This window comes from Micropterus salmoides, unplaced genomic scaffold (assembly GCF_014851395.1).
Source record: "Micropterus salmoides isolate LMB-PRFRI ecotype aquatic unplaced genomic scaffold, ASM1485139v1 Ms_hic_scaffold_1, whole genome shotgun sequence".
Taxonomy (NCBI): domain Eukaryota; kingdom Metazoa; phylum Chordata; class Actinopteri; order Centrarchiformes; family Centrarchidae; genus Micropterus; species Micropterus salmoides.
The window spans coordinates 50,507,177-50,521,083 of record NW_024040040.1 but is presented as its reverse complement, the minus strand read 5'-3'; the positions used below and the strand labels follow the sequence as shown (position 1 = coordinate 50,521,083).

At 40.5% G+C, this 13,907-nt stretch overlaps 1 protein-coding gene across 5 annotated transcripts in view; it reads left to right on the top strand.

The window, feature by feature from the left end:
- LOC119913245 (MAP7 domain-containing protein 2-like) overlaps positions 1-10,496 on the top strand; it is a 30,093-nt gene extending 19,597 nt beyond the window's left edge. For 2 of the 5 annotated variants that reach the window (XM_038732668.1, XM_038732661.1), the window contains 10 exons: positions 648-730; positions 2,181-2,254; positions 2,357-2,568; positions 3,259-3,397; positions 4,252-4,432; positions 4,692-4,796; positions 4,970-5,033; positions 5,856-6,000; positions 6,496-6,791; positions 7,879-10,496. In XM_038732668.1, the coding sequence (XP_038588596.1) occupies positions 648-730; positions 2,181-2,254; positions 2,357-2,568; positions 3,259-3,397; positions 4,252-4,432; positions 4,692-4,796; positions 4,970-5,033; positions 5,856-6,000; positions 6,496-6,787 (1,295 nt within the window). In that variant the 3' untranslated portion in view covers positions 6,788-6,791; positions 7,879-10,496. Of the gene's footprint in view, positions 1-623; positions 731-2,180; positions 2,255-2,356; positions 2,569-3,258; positions 3,398-4,251; positions 4,433-4,691; positions 4,797-4,969; positions 5,034-5,855; positions 6,001-6,495; positions 6,792-7,878 lie in introns of all 5 variants that reach the window. The other 3 variants (XM_038732655.1, XM_038732641.1, XM_038732648.1) reach the window with 2 other exon arrangements.
- The last annotated feature ends 3,411 nt before the right edge of the window (positions 10,497-13,907 follow it).

Below are 13,907 nucleotides of genomic sequence, written 5' to 3'. Positions count from 1 at the left end.
TCTATTGATCACTTTTAAAGCTCTTCATGGCCTCTCGCCTTGTTATATTTCTGATCTTTTAGTCCCATTCATTCATTCTTGATACCAGCTGAAGTGTCTAACAAACCAATCAATGTCAAGTACAGGGAGACGCAGCCCACGGAGATGCTGACAACAGGACGCAAGTCTGTCATGTGAAGTCCTTTAGTGCAGTCGCAGAATTGCAGTGTGAAACCAAACAAAAACTAACTGAATGTATCAAAACATGAACTTTGGTTCGGACCTTTGTGCGGACTTTCAGGTGTGAAAGCTCCTAGTCTCTCAAGTGTTTTCTTGCTTTTATCATGTGTTTTATGGTCTTTTCACTTTTTTTGAAAAGTGCTCTTTAAATAAACATTATTATTATTATTATTAACTACTAAAAGCTTTTGATTTCTAACTGGTAAAATGTATCTCGTTTGGTTAGATATGAGGCTTCACATTAGAAGGAAGAGAGTATCTCTTTCATTTGTTGTGAATATTTCTAGTTTCTAACTATCTTTGGTCTGTGTCATCGTCATGGTGTGTATTTGTGTTTGTGTTTTTGTTTAATCTGTCTCTGTGTGTTTGTGTGTGTGTGTGTGTTTTGATTCGTGACCCGTCAGTGTCTTTTGTGTCCCATCGAACAGCTTCCTCCAACAACCACAGACCAAACAGAAGTTCCTCCAACCGCAGGAGTGTCGCTGGACTCCCTGAAGCCAAAACGCCCACGGTCAGCCCTCACGCACACTAACACAGAAATGTTTGTATTACTATCTTTGTGGGGACATCTCATTGACGTAATGCTTCCCCTAGACCCTTATCCTAACCTTAACCATCACAACTACATGCCAAACCTTAACCTTATTCTAACCTGAACCCTAAAAGCGAGTAGTCCCCAACAGTAAAGTGGGCCAGCTTTTGAACCCACAAACGGTCGTCCCCACAAGACACACACCACACACACACACACACACAACACACACACACACACACACACACACATAGAACTAGACATTTGCAACCTCATTAACGGTGAGCTGTTCAAGATAGAAAGGGCGCATTACATTTAAAGTGTCATGGGACATTTTGTTTGTTTGCCATCTTAGAAATATGTAGATATATGCACACACCTACACACACACAAACACACACACACCTACACACAAACACACACACACCTACACACACACACACACAGATTCAAAGGTCCTGCTGTGTGTAAATTAATTTAAATATCTCTTGTAAACACGTGGGATTGTGAGGCTGAGTGACTGGTTGCCTCTCTTTTCTGCTACTTACTACTGCTGTTGTTACTGTCGTTTCTTCAGAATAAGACCGCGTTTCCCATAAACCTCGTTGGTTCGTTTTAGATATTATTCTTGTGGTTCAATGTAGAGGATGAACATATTGAATTTTTTGTTCCACTGGCTTTTTATTCAAATCACAATCAAATCCTCAGCACTGTTCCCTCATCATGTTTTGCGTCGTAAAGCAATCCAACAGTTTTCTGTCCAGACTTGACTCAGTGGCTTTTAATGTGAAATGCAAAGTGAAAGGCCGACATCTACTCTCAGGAGGGCTTTTTCATTACACCAAGCAGAATTAAGATGGGAAAACCAAGGAATGCATGACAGTCAGGAATAATTTATGTTATTGTTGCAGCAGAATATAATTTAGTAATGTTTTCCATTTATGTTTAGCTGAATGCTTTGATGTTTATGTGTGTTTAAAAGCAGATTGGATTTAAAGAATAAATAACACAACAATTGCAGCATCAACATTTGTTATATTTGAGGGACTAAACAGCAATTTTTTTGCATTTTCTCTCCATTTTCCAAAAGGAAACATAATACACAATTAAAAATCTGGGTATTTTTCAGTGAAAATCTTTAACAAAACAATGAGCGTCATAGGTAGATAGATTTTATTGTCACAATACAACAAGTTGTAGTGTGAAATTGAGTTTTGTAACTCCTTTCTGCTACATAGCCTGCACTTATCACAGCCATTGTAGCACAAAGCCTGACTAACATTTCTTATGTATTTGCTCAACAAGTATTCAGGAAATAAGTCATGAACCACGACGCAAATGTGATCCCAAAAGTCACCACGACAGATGAAAAGGATCAGGGATAAAATGCTCGAGGTCATGATTTGCTTATGATACATGTGACTTCCAGGGGGAGTTTCCAAACACACCGGCCCGCAGTTCATCCTTCAGGGCCAACAGCAAGGGCCCTGCCACACCAAAACGGTACGCCACACACACACACACACACACACACACACACACACACACACACACCTCACCTGGATTATAGTCCAGGGGAACTGACGTGGTCGTGCTGGTTTTCAGGGTGAGGTCTAACAGGAGTCGCGCCCAGTCGCCCTGTTCACCTGGCCAGTACCCGCCCTCCCCGCTCCGGCAGAGGGCCGCCACCACCCCCGGCACTGACGACAGGGGTCACAATGAGGTCAAAGGTCACAGCACCATGGAGAAGAAATTAAACAAATCTGAGAACTCGGAGAAAAAGATCCCGAAATCCACCAGCAAAGAGCTGAACGCAGGTAAAAGCACAGTGTGTGCGATGTTGCCTGTTTTTTAGTGTTGTTTTAGGTCGTTGTGTAATGAGCCCCAGTGGTTGTATTAATGCATTTTGGGATGTGAAATTAACTGTTGTGCCGTCAGTAGAGAGAAGTGTGAAGAGTTTTAAAAAAGGAGACTCATTATTGAGAAATAGAATTACCAACTGTAAAAAACTCTAAGGAAGTCGTTTTTGTTGCACATGAATTCAGCTTTCTGGAAGACACAGAACCTTTAATAGCAAGAAACAGTAAACACATGGCTTACTGCATGTAAACAAATTTAACGCTTTGAAATAAATAAATAAATGTTTCCATAGCAAAAGGGACATTTTGAGGACAGAATCAGAGAAGGAAAGAAAAGCTCTGTGCCAGAGAGATTTTACTTGAACAATAGAGTTTTAATATACTCCTTTGTCTTTGGGGAGGGGGGCTTAAGAATGAGAGAATATTTGTTGTCTATGTTCATACTAAATAAAAAAACCTCTGTCCACACTAAACTGTTCCTCTCACCTGGTAACAGAAAGGTGGATGAAAACAAGGGACTGTTTTTTTGTGTGGACAGAGTTTTACGAAAACACTTCTGTATTACCGACAAACCTATTTTACACTCGTCATCTGTCGCACTGCACCTCCTCCCCGCTCCATCATCTTTGTCTCTCTGCGCACACACAGAGTCTCCGGGCACGCCCACAGGTAGGAGCGTTGGTGGGACGACTGACGCCGAGGAGGCGTCCAGACTGCTGGCAGAGAGACGACGTCTGGCCCGAATTCAGAAGGAGCAGGAGGAGAAACAACGGCAGGAAGAGGAGAGGTGTGTGTGCGCTGGTTTCACAGTTAATTTGTTCTGCATCTGATTTGATAATTGATTTTAAGTAATTTTCAAGAACATTTCAATCCAGCTTCCTGATTCTGAGGATTTGATGCTTAGTTCACTCAATATCATGGGATTTTGGACACTGTGATTTATTTTCACAATAATCTCGTATTTCATAGAACAAACAATTGGTCAGTTAATTGAGAACACAATTGGCAGATTAATCGATAATGAAAATGTTTGTTGCAATCCATATTTAGATGCGTGTTTTGAGCGTCAAACACTAAATTTCCTGCATTCTGGTGAATTATTTAACAAATATATGGTAGAAATGTCTTTTTTTATGTGATCATAAACATGTTCTAAATATATTGTTTCCCTGTGTTCCTCACAACATCTACGCCTATGGTAGCACATGATAACAATAATACAAAGTCCAACTGGAACTTTCTTTAATTAATTCTGGGATACATTATAGTGTTAACACAACAGATCTGTCATCTATCTACAGTTTTTAAACTTATGATATCCATGATGGACGATGACCAACATACTCTCCCATTATTTAACAATCCGTTATGTCCCAAATGTTATCTGTTGCTCACTGCATCTTCAGTCCAGTTCTAACAGGCTAATAGACATCATTATGACATTATGACCTGCCGAGGGACTGCAGATGTGACTTAGCTTGAAGCTTTAATCTGGTACAGTGCATCAAATGGAAACGTTCATGTTTTACTGCACGCTGTCCCTTTTAAAGAAAGAAATAAAATTAAATAAAACACTCCAACTCCTTTCTAAAAGCTGTTTTATGGTGGCCTGTGCAGCTAAAACGTTGTGTTTTCCCTCAGACTGAGGGCTGAGGAGGAGCAGAGGAGGCAGCAAGAGGCGAAAGAGAGACAAGAGAGAGCTGCACTGCAGGCCGAGGAGGAGAAAGTGAGGTGGGAGGAGGAGAGGAGGAACAGGGAGGACGAGGAGAGACGGCAGAAGGAGCAGAGATGGAAGGACATGCAGGACCAGCTGGACAGAGAGGTAATAATAATAATTTTCCATGTGAGCTAGCTTGTGTTTGCAGCTATCTGAATGTGATGAGGTGGTTTTAATATCAAGTTTGGTCTGAGGACAGATGCAGTGCTGTCTTTGATTTAAGGTGGAATGTGTATCATTTTAACATCAATAGAGTGTTTCCACATTGACGCTGAAAAACTACAAACTACAACTCTACTTTAACAGAAACTATGAAATATAGAAAGAGAATTTGAATGACTGGATGTTACTGGGTGTTTTTTAGAGGGAGGAGGCCTTCCTGCGAGCCCAGAGAGAGGCCGAGAGGAAGAGACAGGAACGAGAGCTGCTGCACATCCAGGAGGAGCAGGAGAGACTGCAGAGGAAGAAGGTATCAGAGAGCTACACGTGAAATATAGATGTCACGTTAAAACACCTCTCTCAAAAGGCATTATTGAATATGAAGATGAAAAGGACAATCATAAAACACTTATACAATTCAAAATAAAGTACAAACCATATTAAAAACAGTGTTTTTGACCAGTGGTGACTTTGTTTTCACAGAGAATTGAGGAGATTATGAAAAGAACTAGGAAGAGTGAAGTGGAGCCTCTGTCTGGTGCTGCAGGTGAACGTTGAATACACCTTTCTCCTTTAACACCCCCCTCCCGGACAACAATTAGACTTTTGTTGTTTCACTTAGATGTGCTGGAATCTTTGATCTTGTTTTTCCAGCGTAATTGTTTTTATATAAAAAGAGATCAGTCTCAGCTGCAGTGTGACTCAGCAGTGTTAGGCAGCAGGGAAACAGGGCCCCCTGGTGGTTAAAAGGCAGTACGGTAGACTAAGTGTGCTGCAGCATTTGATGAACTCACTCACCCAAAGTGGCTTACGTTACTAAAATTTAATCAGAAATAACACTAATTCTTTAAATTACAAACAGAGTTACAAATACATCATTGTAAATGTTTTGCACAAACTGTAATTTAAATAATATTTTACGTTTCTTTTATGTTTTTAAATATCTTTTGCATCTTATAGTCAATTGTTTATTGTTATGCATAAACATACTACAAATTTCTTAAACTTACTTTAATAAAGCTAATTCTGATTAAATAGAAAGAAATTTTTCATAGAACTGAACTGAACTGAAACACCACAGTTACTGCACATAATCTGAGAATATAGTTCAGATTATAGTCCTCATGACAGGCTGTATGTTTCCACACAATTATTTATAAAATGATAAAATAATTTTAAGATCCTATTTCATAAGAGCTCAACGTGTCAGACTTAAAGTATCCATTTTTAATGAAAGTATAACATAAAGCAAGTCAACCTACAGTAGGTCAGGTCCAGTACTGAATATTATCACAGATGAGCTCTGTGATAATATTCAACAATGGATTTCCCAGAAAAATAACTTTTTAATGACACTGCGTGTTTGCAGTGTCTGACATGCGGGCAGAGGCTGCAGTCCCCTTGGAGGAGGACGCCCCAACTCCGGCTGAAGCCCCCGTCATCACTCTTGGACCCCTGGAGAATAAGAGCTGTGTGGACGAGCTCTCTGACGGAGTCCAGTCCATGGACGTCAGGTAAGACTTCTCTAAGATGTTTTCAGCTGCCTCTGGCTTTCTTGCAGAACTTGCAGAACTTCATGCTCAAGTTTTAAATCTAGAATCAGTTTAAGCATTGACTCTGCTGTCGGATGTTTTTAGTAGTAAAACAAAAAGAATCTCAGCTGTTTTGTTGGTTTTTCTTATACTTCTTGCACATTTTACACATTTCAGTTCGCGTGTTTGCCAAGTTTTGTCTGCACTGAGGCGACTCCACACATACCAATCAGCCTTTTTGGCCTCTGTGTTCCAGTCTTGCATCTCATTGTCTCATTGCTGCTCATCCAAACAGCGTTTGCTGACACAAGCATGGAGACTGTGTTCATTCAGATCTCATTGTGTTGCATCTCCTTTCATAACTAAACCAAAATATCTGCATTATTATTGTTGTGTATTGATTTAATCCTGAAGCTGTACTTTGGAATGTGAAAAATCAATTAAATATTCTGTCTCTGTCATCATTGTGTCTTTAAGTTCTCCATCTGTCTCCATCAGTCCAGTGTCTAGGGAGGAGCAGGCGAGCGCTCAGGAGTTTTCACCGGTCACAGAAGGGACAGACGGCTGTCCCTTGGAGCACCTGATGGACCTCGACAGCCACGGGCGAGGACAGCGTCAGGGTGCAGAAACGCCCCCCTACCCCAAGCTGCAGGCCGGCAGCGGGGTCGGAGACCTTAACAAGAACCTGCTGATTCAGGCGTACAGCGCGGCCTCTGAATCCTCCCAGCTCATCCACAGCGTCGGCCCGAGCAAACTGGACGTCAAGTAGCCAGGTAGAGACACTCCACCTCACGTACCCATCAAAATCAGTTTACTCGTTCAGGCAGAATATTGTGGATAAAGTGAAAATACACTGGTGCACTGGAGAGGAAACAGCAAGACAATCCCCCAAAAGGGAATGGTTTAGCAGGTGGTGTCCACAGACAGTTGCTCTCTCTCCAGGGTGGCACATCCATAGGTTTGCTGTGTCTCTCAGCACAGTCTCAAGAGCATGGAGGAGACACCAGGAGACAGGTCGTTACACAAGGAGAGCTAGACAGGGCTGTAGAAGGGCATCAACCGGAGAGGCATATCTTTGGAGGGCTGCACAGACCTCCACGTGCTAACCAACGGTACCCAGACTGCTGTTAGCTACCAGAATGAAATCCTCAGAGCCATTGTCAGACCTTATGCTGGGGCTGTGGGCCCTGGGTTTCTCCTCGTAGGCAGTTCCTGGATGACGAAGGCATTGATGCCATTGACTGGCCCTCACCTTCCCCAGACCTGAATCCAATAGAGAACTTCTGGGACATTATGTATCGGTGCAGCCGATGCCTGCCAAGTTGCGCCGCAGACTGTCCAGGAGCTCACTGATTCCCTGATCCAGGTCTAGGAGGAGATCCCGAAAGACACCATCCACTGTCTCATCAGGAGCATGCCAAGAAGTTGTCGGGAGTGCATAAGGGCGCATAGGGGCCGAACACACGACTGAGTCACAAATATGAGTTGGATGAAAGTCATGTTGATTCAGTGTTTTACTTTGATTTTCGGTGTGATTTTGAATCCAGCTCTCAGTCCGTTGGTGATTTTGGTTTCCATTGACCGTTGTTGCGTCACATTGTTCTCAACGAATTATACAAAATACAGTAAAGATTTTGAACTTTAAACTATTTAGTTTATCAGGATCTGATGTGTGATTAAGTGTTCCCTTAATTTATTTGATATCTGATGGCATGTGACGGCCATGAACAATTTTTTGACAATTTTTACTTAATTATCTTGTTGAGCTTTTGCACAGCCACAGTCACTCTGCTGTACAGGACATAGATACACTTATGTCATAAAAGTAACAGTTTTTCGTGTTGTCTATCTCTCTTTTAGGAACTTTTGCAGGAGCTGGCAGGTTCGGTAGGAACAGGAGCCCGGAGAAACAGACCAAGAGACCATGACCTCCGTCTGCAACAACACCAATCATAATTTCCACGAGGAACAAATACTGAACAACTCATCTCACATCTGTATTACCAAAACACACAAACTCGTAACAGTAAAGCTTCTGGCCACACTTTGAGGCAGTGCAGATGGGCAATTTTGACTCTAAGAAACACGACTCGCAAATAATCTGAAGTGGATTTATGACATGGTTATGTGACAGAAGGAAGTGGGATCAGCATTCTTGCATGTTTGAAATATAAAAAAGATTCGGAAAGTAAAACGACTGTAAACTCATGGTTTGGTTTATTTATCTGAAACTAAGGCTTGCTGAAAACTTTGTTCACGTTATAAAACTTACTGTATAGGCACGAGTTGCAGGTGGAACTAGTTCAGGGTCAATGTCAACCCAAATCCGCACACACCGACCGGCCTTTTCATTTACACATTACATATTTTTAGCATTCAAGACATCTCCAAAAATTCCCAGACATATACTGCATCTTTTTATGTCCCTTTTTTTCTTAACAAATCTCTGAAATCCGTACATCTTCTCTACACCTGTTCCTGTTAAAGCCAGTGTTGCCCAGCTGCGCTGCCACAAAATATCACTCGAGTATCACCCGCTTTAATCTCTCATCCCTGCTTTTGTAAAACTCTGTAAATAGATCTGACTGGGTGGAGGAGTCTGTCATCGTAGGGGTCAGGGAGCGGCTCTGTAGCAGTTCACCTGCCGTAAAACAGACACTGTTGTGAATCCTGTGTAGCATCTTCAGTGAGGAATAGCTAGTTGAGCTGTGTATGGTTGTAGCTGTGTACTTTAACAGTGTGTGAGAGTTTCTCTCTTTCTGTCAGTGTTTCTGATGGTTCCCGTCTGTTTATCTCACCTCTGACCTGCTCTACTGCTGACAGCGACTCCTACTTCTATAAATCCTAGTCTGCTGTAGATTCCCCTGACGCTGGAGAAAACCATCAACAACTGATACTATAACTCTGCTGTTGACCCATAACACACAGCGTCTAGCTTTGGTTTTTCTGCTGCTCGTCACTTGATTGGTGGACGTTTTGTGGAGGCGCAACAATCCGCAGCGAGGCCATGAAGAAAACCTGGGGAGGAAATAAATATGTCAAATGTCCTGTATTTTTATCTGCAAGTCAGGAAAATATTGACACAGTGTGTGTATTGTATTTGTCTGGCACTGACTGTAACCACGCTAGCTGCAGTTTATAATGTGCACTCACAGTAGTTGTGTGTTTCACTGCTCTGAAGACGCTTGTATCTCCACCTCCACTCATCCCCCCAACTAAAATATACCTCACCAATTCAGAACAGACTCTGGTGTTAAACAGCGCTCACCACCTCACAGCTCATCACCTCTGAGGCCTTAAACCTCTGTGCAGTCAACATCTTCCCCTTAAAACAACCGGTCCTCTGTGCTTTGCCCTCAGGCTGTGTTTCATCCAGCATGCGCACTTTAACTGTTCAAAGGCCCTTTTTCCTCTAAAGAAATCCTGGAAGTAGAGAAACAAGGACTACATATTTCTTGAGCTGCACCAGATTAGACCGATCAGACAGAAGTGATGGAAAAATGGCAATTATGTAAATGCAAGATTGGTTTGTCAGCAGGGCAAAGTATACAACTAACCCAGTGGCCAGTGTATTTATTTCATTATATTAATTTATAGATTTGATCTCCGTCATCATGTCTGGTGCCAGGTATGTCATTCGGGTTAAGAATACCAAATTCCTTAAATTTTTTGACCAGCCATCAACCAAACTCTGTAGAAATTTAAGTAAAATCACATTATATTCTATCTATTGAAATATTCTTCAGTACAGTATCTCCTTTAATTGTGTTGTGGTGGAGAAGACACAATGTTTTTTCAGTGTCATTTGTGTTTTTTGCCTAAAAATTGTCACATGTGCAACAAAACCCAAATATTTCAGATTATACAAGGAACATCACAGTCTGTTATATCATTTCAACCATTCAGTTATATCTTTTCTCAGTTTTATCTCCCTACATTATGTTCTGGTGCCAAGTATGTCATTCAGGTAAAAAATTTAAATTCACTTTATGTCAATTCTTCTGAAACTGTCTAAAAATATCTGAATCAGCCTTAAGAAATACAGCGTGTATTATGTTTGTAATCGTAGAATGTAACTCGTCTTTATGCCATTTATCAACCTTCCAAATGTCCAGATATAATACTGAGGACCTGACCTCAGCGTCCTCAACACCTCCTTTATTTACGTGTATATTGAGCTCAGTTGATGCATATTCCTATATGAATCTGTTTAACTTGTGTACGACAGCAAATTTAGATTCAGGTGCAAAGAGAAAAACCTTCTTACTGGGGAAAAGCGCCTCTACTGCTCCTCCAAGGTGCCACTGTTAGGAGGAAAAGTGTTTAACCGTTGCTGCTGCAATCTTCAGCGCTTTCTTTTATGTTTTCACTGTCCTGTCGGCTTCCCTCTCTTGTCAGCTCATTATTCCTCCAGATTCTGCTGAAACTCAATGTAAGAGGATCTCCTGGGCGCCCTTGTATATGAAGTAAAATGAAGGACATCATGTTTATCCCAATATTACTTAACTCTGTGACACTGCAGCTTGGTGGAATATATTATTGTAGATGTGGCGCATGGATAACTGCTGAAAAAGAACAATAAACTTCATCAAGCCATTTGTGTCAGTGAGCTGGAAAATAAACGAATGTACGATAATGGCAGACAGTTTGGTTGTGGAAATGAAATGAAGGGAAATGTTTAACATTCAGAACTGTATAAGATGTTTAGTCTTTGACATACAAATGACAAATCTTTAGGGCTTAATGCAGCCACTTTAATTTATCATTATATCTCACTGTGTGTTGACTTTATGCTTCACTGAAATTAAACTGATCTGCAAAAGAGTGAATAATTAATTATTAAGCACAGCTGTGTTGCTTATACACACACATACAGTATATAGGTTATACAATATACTGTAAAATAGATATTCACCACTGCACAAACGTCTGCAGTTGGTCTAACCTATCGTGATTATTTGTGATTTCTTGGCTAAAAAATATTTATTTAAGCCTCCTTCATATTATTATTATTATTGTTGTAAACTCTTGATTTGTGGTTTGGAAGCTCAGCTTTCTGACATTTGCTGTGGATTTTTAAACATTTTTGATCAAACAACCGACATCTAAATCCTGATATTTCTCTCAGTATCTTCACATTTCATTATTCTGATCTATAACCTTATTTTTAGCTTAAAGTATTTTCTGTAAATCACATGACCATATAAACATATTTCTTTGACAAGTATAATGTAAATACGCTCATAATCAGAGAAAACACATTCCTGTTAAAACCTGTGAAGTATTCTGATAAACAGCAGGTTAGGTTGAGTTACTTAAAGGGATATTTGGACACATAAGTGATGATAATTTGCCACAAAGTAAGAAACATTGTATGTGCGTTTACTTTTTTCAGTTTATCCGTGTTTTAAGTGCTCCAAATGAGAGACGCTCATACATCCTGTTAAACAGCTGAGCACACACACAGATAAACTCACCTGAAGAGGGGAGGAGTAACGCTGACCAGGTGATCCAGGTGAGAACAGGAAGGGAACCTCACGCTGAAAGTGTTCAGTCAGTTCAGACTCCATTTTGAGTCAACAGAGCAGAAGGAGGAAAACTGAAGGGTGAGGCAGGGTGAGTGTTAATCCAACATTTTTATTATTTCACAAGTTGTGAGTGGCTGACACAGTAAACCTGCAGTAACCAAGAAAACAAGCACAGATTTAAAGAAAAGTGAGTAGGTGGAGTGCTGACTGGTTTTATTAAACTTGTTCTTCTTTATTCTTGAGCTCACAGTCAGTGTTACTGTTTTACCTGTCAGACTGACTGAAGGCCAGAAGATGAGTGATTGTGTGGAGGAAGAGGAGGACAGAGCAGAGTCTCCAGTATCCAGCTGTCTGTCTATGAAGAGTGACTCGTCCAAAGACTTTTCTCCAAACTTCAAGTAATGAACCTGGACCATCATACGCAAAGTAAGAGACTGTTTTTGCCGTAAACTGACCTGATGGAAGATGATGCATTGAAGATGAAGACAAAATGTTAAAAGATTTACATTCATGAAGCAGAACTACAAGTGCAAACACTGTTTCAAACTAAGACTTAGTTTATTTCTGTGACAAAATACCTGAGAACCTCCATTTCAGAATTTACACTTCAAGTAAATATTTGTATATTTTGTCCAAATGTTGAAGTCACTTTAAATATTAGCAGATATTTCAAAGCTCAAAGAATCTGCTTCAAACTTGTAATCCAATTTCTCATATTTTTCCTCAAAATATTTTTTTTCATTAGTCACTTGAGCACAGCTGGGTTTTTGGGCTATATGGTCAGAAATATAATCATAATAACAAATGTCATATCAGTGTTACTGTTTTACCTCTCAGACTGACTGAAGGCCAGAAGATGAGTGTTTGTGTGGAGGAAGAGGAGGACAGAGCAGAGTCTGCAGTATCCAGCTGTCTGTCTATGAAGAGTGACTCGTCCAAAGACTTTTCTCCAAACTTCAGTAATGAACCTGGACCATCATACGCAAAGTAAGAGACTGTTTTTGCCATAAACTGACCTGATGGAAGATGATGCATTGAGGACTGCTATTAACTCATTTGTATGACTCACTATCACTTACCTCTGCTCCATGATTTTGTGTTCATATATTAGATTTCTATGAAAATGTATGTGCTAACTAAAATTTTACAAACCTTTTTTGACAAGGAGAAATCATTAGTGCCATCTTCCTCTTAGTATCTGTGACAGCTGTCAGTCACCTAAAGAAGCTGCAATCTGATCTAAGAGGACTAATACATAACCTGGAAACATTTTTAAAATTAAGCTCTGATCTTAGTATTCATGTTTCCACACCAGTGGAAGTAGTATAAACAGATAAAAGTCCCATTGCATGTTGTCTTAGTAAGCAGGCACAAATAGAAAACAATAATTCAACCAGCATGATTGATGCAACTGTTTGTTGAGGATGTCCACAAATGTTATAAAATGAATAAAACAGAATAAAATACCACAATATCATAAAATAAGATAAAGATTATAAGATTATTCAGCTGCAATGAATATCTTTTATTTACAAATAATTACAGTACTTTAAGTACTGTAAAAAGTAACAACTTTTTTGTCCAATAACATCTTTCATTCAACTGTTGCTGCACTGAGCTGTGATTACCAACCTGCTGCTTCTGCTGCACCATAACTTTGTTATCGTTTTCTTGTTTGATGAAATTTTGACCTACACCAAGCCCCTCACTCAAGCCACGTCCCCTGAGTTACACTACGTTAGCGCCCCTACTGGTAGCAACCATAGACTGTATTTTTAGGGCCCGTGTATTGTGAGGTCCCTATTGAAACTGAAAGGATTATTAGGGCCCAAGCACTAACTGTGCGAGGTCCCTATTGAAACCCCTAAATATACCGAAAACTCACCAAAATTCAGACGCTGCGAAATATTTCATATTTTATGGGTTTCGCACATAGGCGTGACAAAATGGCTCGCTAGCGCCCCCTACAGAGCTGCCCCTGGACAAAGTTTCACCTACATGTACAAAATGTCTGTGGTATGTGTATCATGTCCAGACGCACAAGAAAATCTCTTGGAGCCATTGCCTAAACCAAAAAGGAAGTTGGCCATTTGGATTTAATGGTCATTTTTGGCTATTTAAACACTTTGTACTTTAACAAACTCCTCCTAGGGATTTAGTCAGACCGACTTCAGATTTGTGCTGTGCAGTCTGAACCCAATGACAATTAAAAGTTGTGCAAACGGTGAGTTTTCGTGGAACGGTGTGCCCGTGGATTATTGGCCATAAAACTGGAAGTTATTGTAACTTCAGTCTACATGCTCACATCTGCACCAGATTTGGACACATTATAAGAGTCCCGCCCTGAACACATCCATATGC